The sequence below is a fragment of the Heterocephalus glaber genome, unplaced genomic scaffold (genome assembly GCF_053883595.1).
Source record: "Heterocephalus glaber isolate CG9 unplaced genomic scaffold, H.glaber_assembly_v1.0 deba00000613, whole genome shotgun sequence".
NCBI lineage: Eukaryota > Metazoa > Chordata > Mammalia > Rodentia > Bathyergidae > Heterocephalus > Heterocephalus glaber.
Genome location: NW_028258152.1, coordinates 4,590,146 through 4,611,814, shown reverse-complemented (window position 1 = coordinate 4,611,814; position 21,669 = coordinate 4,590,146). Strand labels below are relative to the sequence as shown.

General features: G+C 37.5%; 1 protein-coding gene across 1 annotated transcript in view; it reads right to left on the bottom strand.

Moving 5' to 3' along the window:
* Positions 1-1,766: 1,766 nt before the first annotated feature.
* LOC110346579 (IQ domain-containing protein M-like) overlaps positions 1,767-21,669 on the bottom strand; it is a 40,060-nt gene continuing 20,157 nt past the window's right edge. Inside the window, exons 2-4 of the mRNA XM_087205792.1 lie at positions 18,617-18,699; positions 5,314-5,396; positions 1,767-3,388 (exon numbers count right to left, since the gene is read on the bottom strand). Coding sequence (XP_087061918.1) covers positions 3,104-3,388; positions 5,314-5,396; positions 18,617-18,653 — 405 coding nt within the window. The 5' untranslated portion in view covers positions 18,654-18,699 and the 3' untranslated portion in view covers positions 1,767-3,103. The remainder of the gene's footprint in view (positions 3,389-5,313; positions 5,397-18,616; positions 18,700-21,669) is intronic.

Below are 21,669 nucleotides of genomic sequence, written 5' to 3'. Positions count from 1 at the left end.
CCATCTTTACATCTTCAATCTTCTAAATAGATATGTATTTTACAAATGTAGATGGTTCCATGCGGCCTCCTAATGGAAACCACTAAGCCAATGCCACCGCTCTTCCCTGTTTCTTATGTGTTTTTACTGTTGAGCAAGTCTACATCACCCTACCTCTCGAATGTCTGTAACCCTCCCTCGGTTCTATCTCCACTGCCCCTGCATCAGTGTATGCCATCCTTTCTTACATGAGTCAATGTCTTCTTATTGGTCTCTATGCCTCAAAAATGCATTCATATTCCATCTCCGCTCCCAGTAAATATGTTAAAATAAAAGTGATCACTGCAACTTTTCTTAAAAACATTCAGATGGTTCCTATAGTTTTAGATTAAAATTCAGTGTTCTTCAGTATCTAGTCTCACTTTGCAGTCCTCATGTCCCAGTTAGGTAATACCATTTTAGTTCCCTCAAATACACCACCATCAGATATTTATCATCAGCTAGATAATAGTGCCTCTGATTAGAAAGAATGAGTTAATACTTATTCATTCTTCAAAATTTACTAACTTTAAATTTCTTGGGAATCCATCCCTGACTCCTCAATCTAAATGATGTATCTTCCTATTGATTTCAAAGCAGCTTGCTCCTATTATCAATCATACTATATTCTAAATGTCTATCTTCCTTCATCCCACAGCATACAAACTACATACTTCAAGTAACATACCCTCAGTCCCTCCAGACTTCACATGACAAATAAATGGATGCTGTTTGAACAAATGCATGAACCCCACGATTTCAATACAGTAGTAACCTCCCACATCAATCTTGAATCCTAACCTACCTACCTCTTAAGTGCTAGATCTCCTTTTCCAACTTCCTAATGGCTCTCTCCATTTGCATGCCTGCTTAATAGTTTTTAAAAGAAATTTTTTAGCTTCTCCCATTCTTTTCCTCACCTGTTCAATATCTGTTTTCCCCCTGCTATGTTTTCAATGTTTCTGTCCTACCAAAATTCATGCTGGAACCTAACACCCAGTCTGATAGAATTAAAAGGTAAGAGCTGGGAATGATGATGAATATCTGTACTCCCAGCTCTGTGGAAGGCTAAGGCAGGGGGACCGTAACTTCAAGACCAGCCTGGGCGACTCAGCAAGATCCTGTCTCAAAACAAATATTATTTAAAATAGATCCTTTAGGGCAATGATTAGGTTACTGGGGATCCACCCTCTTGAATGGAAGTAATACTCTTACAAAAGAGACATGAGAGAGCTCCCCAGCCCTCTTTGCTTCCCACCCCTTCTAACATGTGAGAACATAGCTTTCTATCCCTCCAGAGGATGCAGTGTTCAACGCGACACCTTGGATGCAGAGCTCAGCATTTCACCAGAAACAAAACTTTCTGGTGCCTTGATCTCTAGTTTTCCAGCCTCCATAACTGTGAGCAACAAATTTAGGCCACTTCTTTACATTACCTCATCTCAGAAATTTTGCTACAGCAGCACAAACAGCCCACAACACACCTTGAATTCCTATCTCAACTCAATGATGTCCATCTAGTTTCCCACTCTAAAAACCTCAATATCTTTCTCAAGATTTGTACTTTCATTACATGATCGATTGTTTCTTCAAAGACCTGGTAATCCACCCTAAAATAATCCTCTAATTCTGAATTACCTAGTATATTTTTAGTCCCCAATCTCAAAAGCATTTCTTGCGTTAATAGGAAAAACAAGATTCACTAAACAGATTTCTGAAGTATTTCTCAGAGCTTTCAATATATTACTGATCAGTAGGAATCTCTAAGAAGGAAATATAATGTGCATATTTTTTCAAATTTATCTGACCAACAAACATTAAAGTGAAGGACTTAAGACTGGTGTTGGAAGACTGCACTTTGGAGAAATGCTGATGAACCCTCTCTACTCCACCCTTCATACGTCACTGCTCCCCAACACAGGCCCCTGCCATCCTCAACTGGACTCTTTCTCAGACAGGCCCTTTATTTATCTCCTTATTATCATTCTCAATTCTGTCTCTGCTGTCAGTTCTATTTTCCTAATAGAAATATCTGCTCATACTTCTCATTGTCCTCACCCATAGCTTTAAACTCACTATTGGCTCTTCATACATACATTCAAACCCTAAACCTGCTTATGCTCTGTCAGAATCTAGCCCCACACATCTTCCCAACTTCATTTCCTACCACACTGCCTTTTTCTCAAACTGTCTCATGATTGCTCACCTTTCAGATCTTTAATACATTTGGCTCCCACTGCTCAATATGGTCTCTCTCCTTCCTACCCTGCCACTAAACAAACTTCTCCTTAAAATCTATTAGTAATGAGATCTCCTCTCATGAATATTCATTCTGACCCTTGCTTTTCACTTCTCAGTGTTTCCATAATGCTTTACACTTACCCCTATTAGCACAATTACCACACTGTCGAATAAGAGATTACCTTGTGTTTATCCCCATTACTTTCTGAGCCTTTTTAAGCTTTGGTTCCCCAATTCCTAATAGTGCCTGGCACAGATCAGGTACTCTTTGTTGAATAAAAAAATACAAATAAATGAATGCATAAATAGCCTTAGAAATAACTAAGAGGAAAACTTAAGATGTGACTTTGAAAGCTATAACTAAAAGTTGGCTACAAGGAGTCATTTATTTAAAACAGTACTGTCAGGAAAACAACAGCACTCTGCTTAAAACCCCAGTTTCTACCTTACTATGTTTCTGATAAAGAACATACCTTTGCTATCATTTGTCTTAAGGGAAATCTCCACAGCTCCCAAAATCTGTGTAGAGCTTTGAGGGAACATACTTATAAACAGCTTTCCTGTCCTGCCTACCTCAGCCAGGAGAATTCAGGTCTAAACACAGGACTTATCTAGCAACGGTGAAATGAACAGTCTCAGGTTGTATACCAGACAGAACGCCACTCTTGGAAAACACACAGCCAGCATTTGTCCCTGCACTTCCCTTTCCCACTAGGCTGGTCTCTTCTCACTACCTGGCACTCCCCAAAGGCTAGCAGCTTGTCCACTGCGCCTGTTCACCTCTCATGACAAAGAACTTCCATTCCACTTTGGCCTGTTGGCTTGCTGAGTTTCTTGGCACCACTCACAACTTACCTCTTGTAATCAGATCTAGAGACCAGTCTTTTGCTTTTATATTAAAAAAATGTGGCTCCTTGGAAGAAGTTTGTCCTCGAGGAGGCTCGCCAGAATGTCGACTTTTGGAGCACTCCTTGGGAAAACAAATATGTCGGAGTGCTGTCGGGTGTTCTCGGAACACATCAACATCAACTGTTCCCTTTTTCTTAATATCCAAAGATACATATTTGCTAGATTTTGGTTTTTGGTGTTTATTCCTAAAAACATTTATAGAATGAACTTGAACTTTATTCTATAAACAGAACAAAATTAATTTTTAAAATTAATTTTATTACTCATTACTCAATTATATATCACTTTTATCAATAAATAAAACTGTAAAATAAATTCATAAATTATATAATAAATTTCAATTGTTAAATTTATAAAGTTAGATCTTTAGTAAACATATTTTACAATGTTCCTTACTGTATAAGACATTTACTGTACAGTATATGACAGGAATCGGCTAAGTCAGATGTTACTCTATGTAGCTTTCCAAAAGCCCTTTCCAAACATGAAAGTTATATTCCACTTCAAAATAAATGTTAGTTTTAAAATAGTAACTTTGTTTTCACATGTGATATTTTTAAATATAGACTCAAAGTCCATTTAAAAATAGGAGTTTTCAAATAGACATATAGGAATTTAATTATATTCAGTCATCTCTGAAGAACTCTTAAATGTCTATAAAATGCTAACATTCCCAAATCTCTCTCTCTTCTAAATTTGGAAATGAATACGCATACATGGAGAAAAGCTCTCAAGAAAATCGTATTGTTAATGGGATATATATTGCAAATTGATTTAATCTTTTAATTTCTTCCTAATTTTGATCAACATGAACAAGAGAAAACAAATTCAGCTCCATGTCTTTGACAGGTAATTATGCAAACAATTATGACTGCTCTATAGAAAGAGCTATTACTCTCCAGCCCTCCCCCCAATAAAAATGCTTTGAAAAATTCAAATCGTTGCCAATTCAAATTATTGTCAACTCAAAATGTCCTTAGGGTTTTAGTACCCTAGTATCACGTTTAGCTGGGCAACTTAAGACAGAATATTAGGCTGTTGGCAACTTGACCTTCTTAAAGCAGGTCAAGTGTCTAAGGGACCTGTGTCTACCTCTGAACATTGTGAATTGTTTCTTTCATGTACCTATTTGTGAAATTAATACAATTGAAAATAATTTTAAATTTTTCTCTTTTTTAGAGAAAAAAAATCAGTCAAGTAATGTTAACAATGTTGATTACAAGATTAAAAACACCTATGGCCAGTAGCAGTGGTGGCGAACCTAAGGCACATGTGCTGCAGCCAACTCTTTGTTATCACTGAAAGCTCTAAAAGGTTAAGGTTTGCCATCACAGGAAGGGTCATTCAAAAAGACATAAGTAAAAATCAAAATCCCTCTTCCCACCAAAAAAAAGTGTTAAAACATTTATAATCATATTTGAATTCTGTCAAAGCTTTTTTAAGTATTCAAAAGGAGAATAAGCCAAAAGTGGAATATAATTCTTATGTTTGTGAGTCAATCTCCTTTCCTCACCTGTGTCCCCAAAGGTCCATTTGTCACAAAGCTGACCCCTCCCCAAGTTACTCTGTGGATCCTTCTATGCCATCCCATCCCCTTTTGCCCTCTTTGCTCACCTTCCAAACCTACGCTATCCAGTAGATACTTAATTAGTGAGGCAGAGTGTTTGTCCCTTGAGATACAACATACAAAAAAGACAGTCTATGTCCTTGAATAGCTACCTGCCTGGCAGACAGACGGTTCTAATGCAAACCCACGTGGGGGAAGACACAGGTAAGGGCATCAAACTAAGGGCACAAAAGATATGCGTAGCACAGTAGATTTTTCACCTTAGCTCATCCAACTAGAACTCAAAGGTTATTTATTAGTGTGTTATAATTCATCAAAAGAAATTGTCAAAATTGTTTTGCATGTACAACTAAATATATATGAAGAATTAAATAATTTGTAGAACTAAGTAATCTTATTTTTAAATGTCATTTAAAATCAATTTTTTCAGCTACTAAGTATTTCATTTGCTCCCCTATTAAGAACCTATCTCATGCTAGGATTCATGCAATCCTTTGGAACAACCATTGTAGTACACAAAAAATAGTTATCATTAACTAATAACAATTAACAATATTAGATAAATGAAAAGCCGTAACCTCATTTATTTTCTCATAATGTTGAGCAATGAGAGTGTTTGCTTCTTGAAGAAAATCTTGCCTTGTGATCTTTAAAGTAAGACCTAAAATAGAAACAGAAACAACTTATGTTTTTTAAATGTAGTTATTTATACTTTCTCAATCAAAATTATTAAACTAAAATTTAGGAGAAGTTATGAACCTTGCAGAGTGTTATAAAAAGTGAATTTTATAAGTAGACACAAGTAGATGTAAAAGAAGTTAATATTATGATTCTTTAACATAATATTTTGCTATTTAAAAGGAAAAATCCACTTGTAATTGTCACAGTGATTAGATTTTCCTAAATTATTTAATCCCAGGGAAGCCAAAGATAAAGCTCAAATATCCATCTGTGTTGAAAATTCTGTAAGTATTATTTTATAGAAGGTACAACAACATATTTTGGGCATAAAAGTTTTTAACAAGTTTCTTTACATTCCTTCAAGCTTTTCTTTACATTCCTTACAGTTTGTTGATAAAATTATATTGCAAAATAAAATGCCTCAATACATTTACTAAGTAGGAAAAGTGATGAAATAAAAAATATACCCACACCTATATATAAGTAACATAACTTAACTCATCTCTATTTTTTTACCCTTATTTATATTTTATTACATCATGAAAATAATACATTTATTTGGCAAAGTAATCTAGGCCCCAAATTGAAATAAAATTCTTAAGTGTATGGATCATTTTTAAAATGTAAAATCCCGAGTCGCGTGGAACATGCCGAATCAGCCCCCTGCAGACAAGCAGGTTTGCGCACGCCCTAGCGAGGTCCTGAGTCACACGGAACATGCCGAATCAGCCCGCGCCCCGGCAACAAACCAATTGACCCCCGCCCCCACTCCTCTGTACAGCCACATGGTTCCACACTACAAAGATGCAGAGGACACCAGACCACCAGACCACGGTACTGAGTCCCGATGCTCGCGGCCCAGAGGTAGGGGCTTCTGAGCTGCCATCCCACTGCTCCTGGTCCAGAGGAAGGGGCTTCCTGGTCACCATCCTTCCCACCGCTCCCAGCCCACAGGAAAGGGATTTGGGGCCACCATCCCTACCTCTGCTCCCGGCCCCTGTCCCACCTCTCCCAGCTCAGAGGAGATAATCCATGCTGGCGCCACCAGCTCCCCCCCAGTCTAAATGAGAAAACAAGTAAATAATTCTCAAAACCAGACTTCCAGATCACCTACAGCAACCCCAAAGGGAAATGAGATGGAACACTCTGATACTCAGCCACCTGGACCCACTAAACTGGCAACAAAAGGAGATCTGGAAAAAATGAAATCAGAAATAATTTCTCAGATAACAGAAGAAATTGTGCCCCTAGTGCAAGACATGATTAATAAATCTAGAGAGGAGCTCAGGAACATGATGGAATCACAACATAGGAAACAAATGGAATCCATAAAACAGATGCAAATAGATTTCCAGGACATGAAAAACTCCACTGAAAATCTACACCGCAGAATGAGCCAATGTGAGGACAGAATTTAACATATAAAAGATAAGATTGCAATTAGTGACCAGGAAAAGAAAAATTGCTTCAAAATTATAAGGGACCATGAGAAATCAATCCAGCAGCTGCTAGATGATGCAAAGAAGAATAAGATAAGACTGATTACAGTCAATGAAGAAACAGAGGAGAGTGCAGATGACATAAAAAAATTTCTTCACAGAAATAATGGCAGGAAACTTCCCAAGCAAGGGAAAAGAGCATGACATACAGATAAGTGAGGCATATAGGACTCCAAATAGCCTTGATCAAAAAAAAAATCTACACATAGGCATGTAATTGTTAAGATTCCAGAAACTCAACAGAAGAACAAAGTTCTACAAGCAGTTAGAGAAAAGAAACAAATCACATACAAAGGAAAGCCCATCAGAATCACACCAGACTTCTCAACACAAACCATCAAGGCAAGAAGAGCTTGGAGTGACATATTCCAAGCCCTAAAAGAAAACAGCCTCCAACCCAGATTGATGTACCCTGAAAAACTATCTTTCAAAATGGATGGCGAAATAAGATACTTTCATGACAAAGAGCACCTTAGGAACTTCGTGAATACTAAACCAGCACTCCAAAGAATTTTACACAATAGCCTAGGAACAGACATTGAGGATCACAACCCCAGGAAGCAAAGCAGAATGAACCCATCTGGCATGACAAGAAATTCAATGTCAAGGCGGAGAACCCAACAAAAAGAAAAAGTCATGGCAATGACAAGTCAATATGTTTCAATTATAACCATCAATGTTAATGGTCTCAATTCACCAATCAAAAGAAATAGAATGGCACAATGGGTCAAGAAGCAAAATCCAACAATATGCTGCATATAAGAAACACACTTAATTCAAAAGGAAACTCATAGACTGAAAGTTAAAGGGTGGAAAACAATATTCCATGTGACGGGAACCCGAAAAAAAGCAGGAGTAGCTATCCTCTTTGCAGATCAAGTAGATTTCAAACCAACATTGATTAAGAGAGATGAAGAAGGACACTATATCCTTGTAAAGGGAACAATCCAACAGGAAGAGATGACAATCATAAATATCTATGCACCAAACACTAGTGCACCCAACTATATAAAACAAACACTAATGGACATGAAAAGTCATATATGCACTAATACAATTGTAGTGGGGGACCTCAACACCCCACTGTCACAAATAGATAGATCAATTAGACTAAAAATAAGTAATGAAATACTAGAACTCAATCAAAATCGTGAACAAATGAACTTAACAGATGTTTACAGAGTCTTCTACCCCACAAAATCAGAATACACATTCTTCTCAGCTACACATGGGTCATTCTCCAAAATAGACCACATACTCACACACAGAAAATGTTTAAATAAGTGCAAAGGAATTGAAGTTGTCCCCTGTATATTATCAGACCACAGTGCGATGCAATTGGAGATCCATAGTAAAAGAAACTCAAAAAATTTCATACATATGTGGAAATTGAACAACACACTTCTGAATAACCAGTGGGTCACAGAGGAAATTAAAGAAGAAATCAGACAGTTCCTTCAATTAAATGACAATGACAATACAACATATCGGAATCTATGGAACACAATGAAAGCAGTCTTATGAGGGAAATTCATAGCAATGAATACACATATTAGGAAAACAGAACGAGCCCAATTAAACAACCTGATGCTGAACCTCAAGCTTCTAGCAAAAGAAGAGCTGGACAACCCCAGAGCTCATACAAGGGAGGAAATTATAAAGATCAGAAGAGAAATCAATGCAATGGAGACTAAGAGAACGATACAAAAAATCAATGAAGCCAAGAGTTGGTTCTTTGAAAGAATCAACAAAATTGACAAACTCTTAGCCAACCTTACCAGAAAAAGGAAAGAAAAGGCCCAAATCCATGCAATTAGGAATGAAAAGGGTGAAATTACAACAGACCCAGCAGAAATCCAGAAGATCATCAATACCTACTTCCAGAACCTATACGCCAATAAATGGACAACACACAAGAAATGGACAGATTCCTAGATACATATGAATTACCAAAGTTGAACGAAGAAGACCTAAAAATTCTGAACAACTCAATATCAACCAATGAAATTGAAAATGTAATTAAAAACTTAGCAACTAAGAAAAGCCTGGGCCCTGATGGCTTCACTGCTGAATTCTACAAGACATTTAGAGAGGAACTGCTGCCTCTAATGTTTAAACTCTTCAATGAAATTGAAAGGGAAGCAATACTCCCAAATTCATTCCTGGAAGCAAGTATCACCTTGATCCCCAAAGCAGAGAAAGACCCAACCAAAAAGGAGAACTATAGGCCAATCTCACTAATGAAAATAACTGCAAAAATCCTTAATAAGATACTGGCAAATAGAATGCAGAAGATCATCAAGAAGATCATACACCCTGATCAAGTGGGATTCATCCCAGAGATGCAGGGATGGTTCAATATATGCAAATCAATCAATGTAATACACTATATCAGTAGAACCAAGGACAAAAACCATATGATTATCTCCATAGATGCAGAAAAAGCATTTGACAAAATCCAACATGCATTTATGATAAAAACCCTACAAAAAATTAGAATAGATGGTTTCTACCTCAAACTGATAGAAGCCATCTATGAAAAACCAACAGCCAATATCATACTAAATGATCAAAAACTGAAATCCTTCACACTAAAATCAGGAATAAGAAAAGGATGTCCACTATCACCACTCTTGTTCAATATAGTTTTGGAAACATTAGCCATGGCAATTAGACAAGAGAAAGAAATAAAAAGAATAAAGATAGGAAATGAAGAAGTCAAATTGTCATTATTTGCAGATGACATGTTACTCTATGTAGAAAACCCCAAGAACTCCACCAAAAGTCTTCTAGACTTCATAACCAAATTCAGTCAAGTAGCTGGTTACAAGGTCAACACACAAAAATCAATAGCTTTCCTCTACATGAACAACAGACTCACTGAGAGAGAAATAGGGAAAATAATTCCTTTCACAATAGCATCCAAAAAACTGAAATAGCTGGGAATCAACCTAACAAAAGAAATCAAAGACCTCTACTCTGAGAACTATGGCACTCTGAAAAGAGAGATTGAAGATGATATCAGAAAATGGACAGACATCCCCTGCTCCTGGGTAGGAAGGATTATCAGAGTGAAAATGGCCATACTTCCAAAACTGCTATATAGATTTAATGCAATTCCAATTGAGATCCCAGCAGCATACTTTATAGACTTCGAGAAAACAATCCAAAAATTCATTGGGAACAAGAAGAGACCCATAATAGCAAAAGCAATTCTAGGTAACAGAGACATGGCAGGGGGTATCACAATCCCCAACCTGCAACTATACTACAAAGCTACAGTGATAAAAACAGCATGGTACTGGCAAAGAAACAGACCTGAGGATCAGTGGAACAGATTAGAAGATGCAGAAACAATGCCAGACACACTCAGCCATCTCATCTTCGATAAAGGAGCCAAACATCCTCACTGGAGAAAAGATAGCCTCTTTAATAAATGGTGCTGGAAAAATTGGGCTTCAATTTGCCAAAGATTAAAACTAGACCTATATCTCTCACCATGCACTAAACTAAAATCAAAATGGATTAAACATTTAAATATTAAAATAGAAACTCTGAACCAGTTGGAACAGAGGTTAGGTAGAACCCTTGAAGACATCGATGTAGGAAAAGATTTTATGAACAAAACCTCAGTCGCCCACAAACTCCCACAAACAATCAACAAATGGGATCTCTTCTTATTAAAAGGCTTCTGCACAGCAAGAGAAACCACCAGCAGTGTGGAGAGACAACCCACAATGTGGGAAAAAATCTTCACCTGCTCTTCCTCAGACAAAGGTCTACTATCTCGAATCTATAAAGAACTTAAAAAGATCAAACCTCCCAAATTTAAAGACCCAATCTGAAAATGGGCACCTGAAATGAACAGACATTTCTCGCACAAAGAAATAGAAATAGCAAATAAATACATGAAAAAATGTTCAACATCACTGGTCATTCAAGAGATGCAAATGAAAACAACACTGAGATTCCACCTCACTCCAGAAAGAATGGCTGCTATCATGAAATCAACCAATAATAAATGCTGGCGGGGCTGTGGGGAAAGACAAACCCTGCTCCACTGCTGGTGGGAGTGTAGACTGGTGCAACCACTGTGGAAATCAGTATAGAGATACCTCAAGAACTAGGACTGGAAGTCCCATTTGACCCCGCTATTCCACTGCTGGGGATCTTCCCCAAAGAATTAAAAGAATCATACCACAGTGATATATGTATACCCATGTTGATAGCAGCACAGTTTGTGACAGCTAAAACTTGGAAACAGCACAAACGCCCATCAACTGGAGACTGGATAAAGAAAATGTGGTTTTTTTAATAAAATGGAGTACTACTCAGCCATAAAAAATGAGAAATTAGAGATATTTATAGCTAAGTGGATGCACACTGAGGTGCAACTCTTAAGTGAAATAAATAGGACACACATGTGTAAATACCAAATAGTTTCTCTGGTGTCAGAATCTGAAAGTGTAAATAAGGACTAAATGTATAATAGGTAATGTGAAATAGGAAGAAAAGGGGCAAAGGGGAAGGAAGTGGGAGGGCTAGGGGAAAGGATAGAAAGGAATGGGATTAATATGAGAAAATGGAAAAATAGAAACAAAATCTTTGTAAATAGAGAGGAATGGAGGGGTTGAAGGGAGGGCTGGGCAAGGGTGAAAAATAAGAACCAAGAGAGACTATGTAAAGGTGCAAATTTCCAATGATGAATGTCATTATATTGTATACCTAAAATGTACCAATGATTAGAATGAATAATCAATAATGCAAAATAGGAAGAAAAGGTCTAAAGGGGTAGGGGTAATGGGAGGGGCAGGGGAAAGGAAAGAAGGGAAAGGAAAAATGATGAGAAACGGAAAAAATGGAAATAAAGTCTTTGTAAATAGGGAAGGGTGGAGGGGGTGAAGGGAGGGCTAGGAATGGGGAAAAAATAAGAACCAAGATGCATCATGTAAAGGTACAATCCCCAATGAGAAATGTAATTGTGTTGTATACCTACAATGTACCAATAAAAGAATGTAATTTAAAAAATAAATAAATAATTAAAATGTGAAATTGATGTAGTCTAACCAATACATATTAGCATCCCCATTAGGTCAATAACTCAGTAAACCTAATTTTAATAATTCCACATGAAATCACAAGGTGTTTTTGCATTCATCCATTTTATGACTAACACAGATCTTGAGAACTGACCTTCATTTTTATCCAAATCAACACATTTAAGAAACTACTGTTCACAAGACAATTTGAAACACTACCCAAAATTTTTATTTCCTTTGGTTTGACAAGTTGCATTTTCATCATGTTACAGTTTTCATAAACATTGTAGCAACTTTAAGATTCTGCCCAAGTACCTTGATAAGTAAACTAATATATTACCTTAGCAAAACTGATTTTACAAATGAAAAAGTGCATAAATACATGCCTATCTACACCAGCAAAATAAAATAGTAGTATAAGAAAATTTTGGTAAGGCTGTAAAGTTATTGAAGGCCTCATGTGCTGCTGGTAGAAATATAAAACAGAAAAATCTGTTTGAAATAGGTATGACAAGTGACCCAGCGTTTACCACTTCTAGGTATGTACCACAGAATATGGAAGGATATTTACAAAATTTTGCACAAGAATGTTCACAGCATCTTTACTCATAAATTGGAAATGGCCTAGATGTGTATTAACAATAGAATTGATAAACAAAATGTGGTATTCTGATACAAAAAAACCTGCTTAGCTTTAAAAGAAACAAACTATTGACATCCTCAACAATGTGGAAAATATTCAAAAACATTATATCAAATTAAAGCAACCTTACACCTAAAAGCATATATTGTATGGTTCCATTTATATGAAATTCTAGAGAAAACAAAACTAATCTATGATAGGAATGAACAGAGCAGTGATTCTTCCATTACATGGTATCAAAAATTAACTACTAATAAGGAACATGAAAGAAATTTCTGAGATGATAGTAATATTCTATGCCTTGATAGAGTATGGATTACACAGGGATATGCAATGAACATAACTCAAGGAACGTACATCTAAGATTTCTGCATTTCATTTTATGTAAATTTTACATTACAATTTTATAAGTAGTTATATATTCAAATGTTAGATATAAATGTTACATAGTTATAGAAAAATTATAAACAAATACTGACTTCTGACTGATACAGATGTCGACTGATGAATGGAGAGGTGACCAATCAAGTACAGTAAAACACTATTGGTAAGAACTGGGTGGTAAATATACAAGTGCTGTTTCAACATTCTTTCAAATTTGCTGTTTAAATTTTCACAATAAAGTATTATTAGGGTAAAACTCCCTCTTCATTCCCACACAGAATAACCCTTTGCTTCTCACCATGGAGACTCATGGGCCGCACGTTGCTGTTACAATGTGAGACTCAAGAAAAAGCCTGTGAGAGGGACTCTAGCAATAAAGGAGTGGGGTGCTCTCCACCCCGCTCTCGTCCACCCAAGTTAAACAGGCTGAGTGAGGAGTGGAAGTGTGTCTAGAGCCCTAGTCAAGGTAACAGAACTGGAGTTGGGCATCTACAGGTATTCTAGAAAGAAGGACACCTCCTCTTGTTCTCAGTGCTTTACCACTACAATTGCCCACATCAGAACTACACATTCCAACTACATATTCCATCAGAACTACATATCGATTGGTGGCATGTTTCCTTCTACTCGACAAACAACAGTTGTCAAGACTTCATGCACACGTTTCTTTGTCCAGAATGGAACACAAACTCATGTGTAAATTACAAAATGATGTGTGTGGATTTCCCAGTTCAGAGCCTAAGAGTTACTGTCCTCACATGGAAGAAACAAGAGTTCAGAAATTTGAACTGTCAGTTTCATCAGATGTTAACCAAATTCTAATTCAGCTTTGAGAGGCCTCTTGCCAGAGCACGTCCTTCCTGGAGGAAAGACAATGAGATATTCCCAGGTGTGACTCCACAACTTGTCCTGTTTTGCCTCTTTTCATGACAATCCTATCCTCTGTTAATTGCTCTCTTCTCATTAATCAAATCTTCCTTATAATTAAGTGCAGTTACTTATAATAACAATATTGTTGTGCACCATGCATGTGACGAGCAATATAATGAAACGTTAGGTTACTGTTTTGGTTGGAACTAGGACTTTGTAAAACCATCAGGTCTGTTTCACCAAAGGCCATGAAGATGGCCAGTCTTCCTGCACAGGAGAAGCTGAGGTGCAGAGGCCCTGAGCGCCCCCCCAAAGCTGCATACCTCTGCTGTGGGCCTACACAGGCTCTGCTCTCTTGAATCACCTGCTGCCTTTGCTACAATCTGCTGCTATTCCTGAGGCCATGCACTCCCTAGGAAGACTGGAGACTCCTGACACTTGGCTGGTCACCCTGGTGAAGTACATTCACTGATGCTCATTTTAAGCCAGTGCCCCTGAGCCCTGTTGTCATTTAATGTGCTAATAGAGCTCTTCTGATTTTCCCCCAGTAACCAAAAATAAGCTTTTGATGGAGGAATTAAGTTTGAAAGATACCATTTTCTTCCCAGTTGGTCTTTAGAGTTGAACAGTGTGCCCACCCACAAGTGCCACCTGTCCCCTGGGAAATCATGCAGAAGCTTGTGTGCACCCTGGCAAACCTGAGGGCCTTTGTGGTGGCAGCAAGCAGAGTCAGACACTTGGAGGTCCTGTTATGGTGCATTCTCACAGTCAGACCATAAGCTTCAAAGCCTGGTGCTGCTCATAAAGGGGCAGAGAAAGGCAGCCAAGGTCAGAAGCAGCGGGCTCACGGGGATCTTGACGGCAGCTCCACTGAAGGCCTGTGCACAGTCATTCACCCTTGTTGTCAAGTGTCGTGCAAGGCAGCTATTCTGATTTCTTCTATAAATAGCCTTGGAGAAAAGCATTAAATTCCCAAGGTGGTACAAGATAATTCATAACTCAATGCCTTAGAAAAGGCCATGCCAGTTTTTCTCTTTAGTTTTATAATATCCAAAAATGTGTATATTTTTAATACATGAGTATAAAATTATTAGAAAGTAATCAACCCAGCCATTAAGAATCCATCCATCTAATAAGATCTGAGACTCCTGCTTCTCTGTTCACAAAGATATATATACATACTTGTGTACACATGCAACTTTTTACACTCAAGTGCACACTACAAATTACTAACAGGAAGTTGTCAGTGCCTGGCCCTTCTCTGTTAGGACATCAATACTTAGGGCTTTGTTTTCTTATAACTCTATACCATAGAATGATTAAGAGTTCTCATTCCTAAGTCACACAATTGTGTTTGGATTCAAATTTGCTCATCAACCTTACTTTATCTTCAGCCTTAGTTTTCTCACTTGTGAAATAAGGCTACAACTAATTGATGTCACAGAGTAAGAGAAATCATTGAGACACTGTAACACAGCAGTTAGCACAGTGCCTGGCACATAATAAGCTTTTAGTAAGTGCAACCAATTATTGTCACTATTGGCGTTATTATGGTACTATCACTGGACTTATCTCTTAACAGTGTTTAATGATTCCATTAGCCAATCCTCATTTCTTCAATAGCAAAAAAGCAGACAATTTTCTAATTTAGTTTGAATGAATTGCCTTATTACAGTGTTTTATCCAAAACTAAGTAATCTGTTCACAGATAATAAAATCTCTTCATCCCTAGAATTCTTCAAGTTACTAAATCCTCAAAAAGATATAATGAATTATTGCCAGCAGATGTTTTACAATGAAGTTCATGAAGAGGTTGAAACGGTCATATTAAACTGACCTAAAACAATTATTAACATTTCCATGGGGAAAAGGATGTGAGTGCCTCTAATGTCAAGAGTTTTCACCAGTCTAAAATAATTCCTTACATTTATTTTCTTTTTAAACAAAGACTCATTCTCTATATATCATCAGTTTAATGTTATTGCTATGATAGTTCATAAATTGCAGCATTCTCTCACTGCTTTAGGGCTTCTATATGGTTGCTCCAGTAAACCTCTGAAGTGATGATACAAAAAGAAAATCTAGCTACGGAGAGAATGACAGGGAATGAGCCATCTCTGGATAACAATCATTGAGCAAGTCCTTCCTGCATTCAGAAAGACCCAAGAGCTTGCAAACATGTGTTTGTCATAAGCATAAAAAATAACTGAGCACATTCAGAGGGTTTCCATCTTTCCCACTGAAAGACTATATTTCCAGAGAGGCTTTGCAAAAATTTGCTAAGAATATAATCCTGAACAAAGATGTGGCCACGTGGCTCAGGCCATCCTTCTGTATAAAATCAGAGTGAATGCATAACTGTGTCTGATTCCATACGTGTTAGAAAAGCATCCTCCCCCCAACTCAGCCTCAGGCACAATGGGACTCATTCTGCAGGAGCTCATTATGTACATAATAAATGCTAGGTGCTGTTTGATGGGAAATGTGCTAAAATCAATAAGACACTAGATACATAGCCCTACATTCTGGGTGCTGAAGAGTCTACTGCCAGAATATTTTGTAAATAAATGTCATGACTTTCAGTAAGAAACGTACTATACTAGGAGATAACATAAAGCACCAAAACTGCCAGCTCACTAAAGTTTCAATTTCCCTTTAAAGAGATAAAACTTTACATTATATTATTAGAGATAAGGTTTAAATCAGAAATGTCCCAAGAGAAATAACACAGTGAATCAAATCCAGACTTAAGCAGTGTTTTTACATTTGTGCTTCATTAATCTTATATGCCTTGAGGGTTCTTCCTTCTTTCAATCAGAGTAGCTCAGGCCTCCTCTATTTTACATATCTGAGTTCTTCCTAAGTTTTAATTTGCAGGAAAGAATTCCTTTTCTTGTTCCTATACCCAACAAGTGAAAAACAAACTAAAGTTTGAATATAAAATCTCTAATGAGATATTGTTTCAAAAAGAATCTGCTTTTTAAGCAGGTTCAGATGGAGGGAAGGCTCAGAACAGGAAGGAGTTGGTGAGGAGCTGTACAAAGCAGCTGGAGATGGGAAGAGCTGGAACCACGGTGCACAGTTCTAAGGTAAAGAGTTCTGTAAGGTGGAGAGTGAATAGAAACGCTCAACAAAAACTTGAAATAAATGTTTATGTTCAATTCATTTTTACAGGTAAGTAAAAAAAAATGAATTGTTTCTAATTTCTTCTCAAAAAAAAGAGTTAAAGAATGAAATGAAACTCACATTTAGATGGGCATATGGTTATCAACAAATTTTTTCTACAATGCATTCTGTATTAAGACCTACCTCTTCAGTTCCACATTAAAGGCATTTTGTTGGATAATCTCTTTCATACACTTTTCCTCCCTTCTCCTTTTCTCTGTTCCTGATTATCTTTAGCGAACTATCTACTTTCTAGGCTACAAAAATGATTAATAAGTTTCCTATATACCACACAGAAATTTTACAGTACACCCCACTGTCAGAACCACTCTGTGTTATTTCTCTGGGGTTAGGCTACTAAGAAAGTGCAGGGGAATTCCAAGCCCCTAGCATTGTAACTTCAAATATAATTTAAGTAATTATGGACATGATCTAAAGGCAAAATAAAACTAGAGAACATTCCTCCTCTAGTTCCTGGATCTTCCTCCCCTTCAACCTTCTCCATCTTAAAAATGTACTGTATTTTGCAATTGAAAAGAAACTGTATTACACAAATGACATGTACTGTCTTATACAAATGAAATGTATTTTTTGTATAATACAGTTCCCTGGGCAGATGTCAGGTGGCTAATACCATGTTGGGGGCCACAAAAGCCAATGAGACATAGCAGAGGAATGATGACCTCAGCTCTACGTGCAGCACTATATTTCTCAGCCAAATTTAGGATTGCTCGTATTGTTACCAAATCTAGATCATCTCTAAAAGAAAAAAATGTGTAGTTAATAACAATGAAATCTGCTAAGAGAATAGATCTGAAGTATTATTACCATACACACATGCACACAAACACACAAAGGTAACTATATGAGGCAACTGACATATTAATTAGCTAGACAGGTAATATATGTATCTAAACATCAAGTTGTACACCTTAAATATATACAACTTTTATTTGTTAATGGTAGCTCAAAGACATATAATGTGATCCACATATGTAATTTAAAGTTTTCTAGCAGACATTAAAAATAAGTGCAAAGTGAAATTAATTGTAATAATGTATGATAAAATATAGCCAAACAATATCATTTCAACAATAATTAACATTAAAAATTAATGAGATCTTTCACATTCCTGTTTTTTGTTCTGCATTCAAAATTCTGTACATTTTTTACACTTATAAAATCTCAACTTCGACGCTACATTTTTACCAGAAATATTTGATCTGTCTTTTGATTTTGTAAAATATTCATTTGAAAAAATAAATTCACATATCCAAGTTGTTCCAAGCATGTTTAAAACTTTTCCAATAACTTAATTATCCTTTTAAAAATTGAAACTAAAATTAAATATTCAGTTCCTTTATTTCACTAACCGCATTTCAAGCACTGAGTAGCCACATATAACTACTGGATACCATATTATACATCATTCTAAATTAAAACTTGAGACAGACCTGTCAGAAGTGGATTATACTTAAAGGGGATGGGATGTATCCTAAGTGTAGTCCTCAGAGGGATATTAATTAACAGAAAAGATTCTAAAAGAGCTGAAGTGTCACACACTGTGTATCAAGTAATCAGGCAAGAAACGGATACTCACATTTTGCTTTTTCAGGCAGAGCCTCTGCTGTACCCATGATGGGCAGTTAGGATGATCTTTCTTGGAAGGGTGAGCTCCAAGTCCTTAAATACAGTAACATGAAGTAATTCAGTGCTGATTAATATTTAGCTATTTCTTTCATCACTCATAAGTAGATGAGCAATTAATGATTCTACACATTATTCTTTTACTCTAAAACCTCCAGTGCTTTGTTGGGTAGGGCTCTACAGTTTATGGAGTGCTTGTACACACATTACCTTACTAGCTCCAAACAGCCCACACTATGATTTGGAAAGGTTTAAGTGTGTCCCTCGACGATTCATGTGTTGGAGGCTTGGTCCCCTGGAAGGTGATGGTGGGATGGAATATTTAAGAATTGGGCCTAGCGTTAGGTCTCTAGGTCACCTGAGACATGTCATCCGAGTGAATGTGGCATTCCAGACTCTTGGACTTCCTTCCTCTGAGAAGCCATTTCTTGGTTTCACATGAACTCCTGCTGTAACGTGACACAGCCGATGGAGCCCTCAGCAGAGCTGGGCAGAAGCAGCACCACACCCCTGCACCTCCAAACTGTGTGCCAAATAAATCTCTTCTCTTTTTATGATTAGTCTACCCTGTGTGTTTTGTCCTAGCAATGAAACATAAAGCAGTCTGACAGGAACGACTGTCCCACATATGGCAGATGTGGAAATGAACTCCGAGAAGTAAAGTAAATTATCAACATAAATAGCTATCAGTGCCAAGGACAGAACACACAACCAGACATTGGAGCCTAAGACCCAAGCAAGCTCATCTGATTGCTCACTACTTTCCTGGTAATGTCGAATTAATAGCTGCACACACCTTACACACTCCTGTCTTCAAGCTTCAATTTATGTTAGTATTCTACACAAATGCCCTGTTCTCTCATGTACATTTATTGATATCATATCTGTTCTTAAACCTAGGTCTGAATCCCACTTCCCTCATGCATCTAACTAGGACTCAACATCAGCTACACTGATGCATAGTACTGTGCAACGACACATCTTTATAATTAAAAATGGGAATAATAAATCCTTTAAGGAGCCCGAAGTACCTCTTGTCCTAAAACTGTCAGTATAACTAACTGTTCAGTTGGCTGACTCAACCAATAAGCTATGAGTGAAATACTCAAGACCTGTTAAATATTTGGGGGATTATTTCACTAATCATGTAAGCCAGCTTTGCCCTGTGAAAGTCATGACTCCAGAGCCACAGGTTTTCAGATAAAGAGCTATAACATTCCTTCAGCATCACTCAGAGGAAAGAAAACTACTGCAGTTACAGTTTTAAAATAAAACTGAAACATCCAAAAAGATGAATGTTCAAATTGTCAGAATTATACCATGGGCAACAGCACCGAACATGTACCTTGTCTGCCTAGTTCTGCAAATAAACCTGGATAAATGAAAATGCTGCACCTCCCTCAGCAATTAACAATCAGAACTCATATTCTGGTTTGCTTTAATTACTGTCTTTCTACATTTAAATATAAGAGGAAAATTAAACTGTTTTGTGCTCTGTCATTTTCTTGTTTGAATCTCCATAGAAATGGAATCTTCTCTGGGGCTGCTGGTTCCTCCAACTTAATTCGGTGTGCCAGAAGTGTCATCCTACATTAAATGGCTGGCAAGCAAAACATCCCACTGTCCTTTCAATGCAGGAAACTGGCCAAGCATCATACAAGGTGCTGTCATGGTACTGCCTCCCAAGACTGAGGTGATGGGTGAAAACCCTGAGAAGGGAGAAGGGCGTGAGGAAAGGCCTTATATCGGAATTACTTAGAGACGGGCACAGTGGCAAAATCAGAAAACAGTGTGCTCTCCACTTTAAGTCCCCCACAGACAGCTACAAGACTGTGAGTTCCTCAGGAAGCACTGATCACTTAATAAATATGTATCTAGTGCCCAAGTCGCACAAGCGGCTGGCCACCTATTTTGGAAGAAAGGGCAAAACATATAGTTATTTTAAGTAAAGATACAAACAACTACACACCAGATGTCATAAGAGAGTCTCACACCTTATGAATTAAGTGTTATAAACATGAGGGCCATGAATTCAAATGGAGATGACAATACCAAGGGCTGAGAAGGTGACAGGAGGAGTTCAGGGGGACTGGGCTATTTCTGAAAGAATAAATACAGGGGTCGTAGTGAGAACGAGACAAGCATTAACCAACCCACCCTGGATTCAAGCCAGCATACACTATAGCATGGAATACTAGTTCTGAGCGGGTCAGATTTGTTCATCTATGAGGAAGAGAAGGCAGGCACATGAAAGCACAGCAAATTAATGGAGTTGCGAATGCAAGAGGCTGGGGAGCAAGAAGTAGTGTGATTAATTCGAGCAAAGAGTTTATTTTCTGCTGCTGAAATGGACAATGAAAGATTCAGTATTTTGAACAAGTACTGATATAACTAGTGTTCTAGAACACAACTTCTATAAAGGCAAGAAATTTATTTTTCTCCCTGCTCTACTCCTAGTACCTGGAAAAAAACCTATCATGAAGAAGCATCCCAAAAATATTTGTAGAATGAGCTATTACGGCAACAGCATGCTGGACAGGGATCCCCTGCCTGCTCTCATGTGGCCCCTTTAGCGCATTCGTAAGTCCCTGTCTTCTCCAGCAGGTGTAACTCAAGGCTCTCCTAAACTGGGCAACAGGAATGCTAATGCTTTCTAATTCCATTTTTACATGAATAAAGACAAACAAAAGTAGAAGCTATTTCCTACCTTATCCCCTCAGCTTGATCTTCTTAACGTAGATGACTAAAAATGCTTATCATTCCATAATATCTACTTGTGGTTTATATCTAGATGTCCCCCACGAGCCTTATGCATCCATAGGTGGGACTTTTGGAAGGAGGTTAGATTATGGGGCTTATAACGGGCTTGCTGTTAGGAGGTGGGGTCTGGTCAGACGAGTGGTGACCTGGAAGGCTTCTCCTTCCCACCTTTCATTCCTTTTCTCTTGCTTCCTGGCTGCTATGCTGAGCAGCTCTTCTCTGCCATGCCTCTCTCCCATGCTTTTC